The sequence below is a fragment of the Trypanosoma grayi genome (genome assembly GCF_000691245.1).
Source record: "Trypanosoma grayi strain ANR4 Tgr_1201_V1, whole genome shotgun sequence".
Taxonomy (NCBI): domain Eukaryota; phylum Euglenozoa; class Kinetoplastea; order Trypanosomatida; family Trypanosomatidae; genus Trypanosoma; species Trypanosoma grayi.
The window spans coordinates 2,635-4,451 of record NW_008826820.1 but is presented as its reverse complement, the minus strand read 5'-3'; the positions used below and the strand labels follow the sequence as shown (position 1 = coordinate 4,451).

The 1,817-nt window shown below is 50.7% G+C and overlaps 1 protein-coding gene across 1 annotated transcript; it reads left to right on the top strand.

Annotated features, from left to right (window-relative positions):
• Positions 1-430: 430 nt before the first annotated feature.
• DQ04_12011010 (hypothetical protein) lies at positions 431-1,384 on the top strand (the record flags this gene model as incomplete). The annotated part of the gene is made up of 1 exon (XM_009316661.1): positions 431-1,384. The coding sequence occupies one exon, from the start codon at positions 431-433 to the stop codon at positions 1,382-1,384; it is 954 nt and encodes a 317-aa protein (XP_009314936.1).
• Between the last annotated feature and the right edge of the window lie 433 nt (positions 1,385-1,817).

Genomic DNA, 1,817 nt, shown 5'->3' with positions numbered 1-1,817 from the left:
TGCTTTGCTGTTGGGGAGTGCTCCTGTGGGCACAACACACTTTGTCTGTTTTGCTCTTCGGCTTAATGCTAATTAAATTTTTTTCGTGTTGGTGAAGGCTTGCTTGTAAATGAAGGTGTTGAACTGAATTTTTAGTTATTGTGTTCCGTTCTTGGTGTTGTGCACTTCCTGCTACTTTTTCTTTTTTTGTGTTCTGCGGAGTGGCATTTTGACAGTGGCGATGATGCGCGGTATCCTCTTTGTGTGTTTGCTCTGCGTGTGGTGTGCTGGTGTTTCTGCGGCAACTGGTCAGGAGACTTCTTCGTCTTGCGGTGGCTCTTCGGGCATACAGTGCTCGACTACCGGAAAGGGAGCGTTGGTCTCTCCCCCTGCAAGTATTTTGGGTGATGGGGGCTGGGATGATCCTGCTACTTGCTCGCTTGAGGGCGGGATGATTCGTTGTCCGTCACAACCTCAACCGGGTCGTGGTGTTGTTCCTATCACTCTTACTCCCGTGGCTGGAGAGTGCAAGTCTTCCAGCGCTGCTAAAACACCTGATGGAAAGAGCTGCCTGCATGGCACTGAGTATGTTGGAGCAGGAGCTAAAAACCCAGTGACTTGCAAAAATCCTGCAGAAGTAGGGTTACCAGAGTGTGTACCTCTCGAGAACGAGCTGAAACGTGAACAGCTCAATCATCCAGGTGCTGGGGCTGTTGGTGTGGGCAGTGGACAAGTTCATGAGGTGACGACGACTTGCACTGAAACCACGACCGATGGAAGGGCTTGCTCCACTCCTGTGAAGTCTATGCAGCAACAGACCCAAGCTCAAACTGAACGTCTGCAGGGGGAGCAGTCTCGTAACGAAAATGGCGAAGTCGACGTCAGTGCTCCAAAAGTAATTGAACCCCTGAACGGACAACAAGTGGGAACTGAACAGCACACATCCACCTCCCAATCAACTCTGAGTGACAACAATCTTTCGCCCACCGCTGACACCGATAATTTTTCACCCGACGCCAAGCCCAGGGAAGAGGAACGGTCCGACACAGTGGGGAATGACACTATTGTCAACCCCACCGCAAACAGTGACACAACCAATTCTGGTGGTTCGCCTTCAACAGCGCAGACTCCCGAAACTGGCACCTCGGTTGAGGATCGCGCCAATACGGATCCTACTTCGGCTTCTGCTCTTCAAGGTGCAAGTAAACAAAATGATGCTGTGCAAGCGCAGCCATCTTCCGCACCTCATTCTCCCAATACCCCAGGAGAGACAATACTGAAACCCAGTGACACTTCACTGACTGAAACGGCCAAAGATACGCAGAATGCGGACAACAGCTTCAGTCCTGTGTGGTTGCATGCACCGCTGCTTCTGCTGGCGTTGTTTGGAGTGGCGGCTGCGTGATGAGCATCGTGGACAAGCAAAATGCCTCCTCGCTCTCTTTCTCTGTCTGTACTGCGAGCTCATGGCGGGTGTATTTATCCCCCTTTTCTTCGTAATGATTGCTTGGGGCTCAACTGCTGCCCCTTTGTGTGGTCGTTTCTTTTGTTTCTCTCTGTGTGTGTGTGGTGTGGAGGGTGCGTTAATCCTAATTGCTTTGCATTTCTGCCTGCATGTGCTCGAGGAGTACGATAACCCTTTTATTCTGTGTGTGTGTGTGTGCGAGTATATCCACACTGCAGTAGCAGGATGTCTGCATGCAATTTGATTGGGTGTCGATTCTTTATTAAGAGACTTGCTTTGTGCAGAAGATTTGTGTTGAGCGCATGTGTGCTGCGGCTCTTTAATTCCCTTCGGTGTGTTTCCCTTGCCGCCCACTCACTTGTGTGTGTGTGTG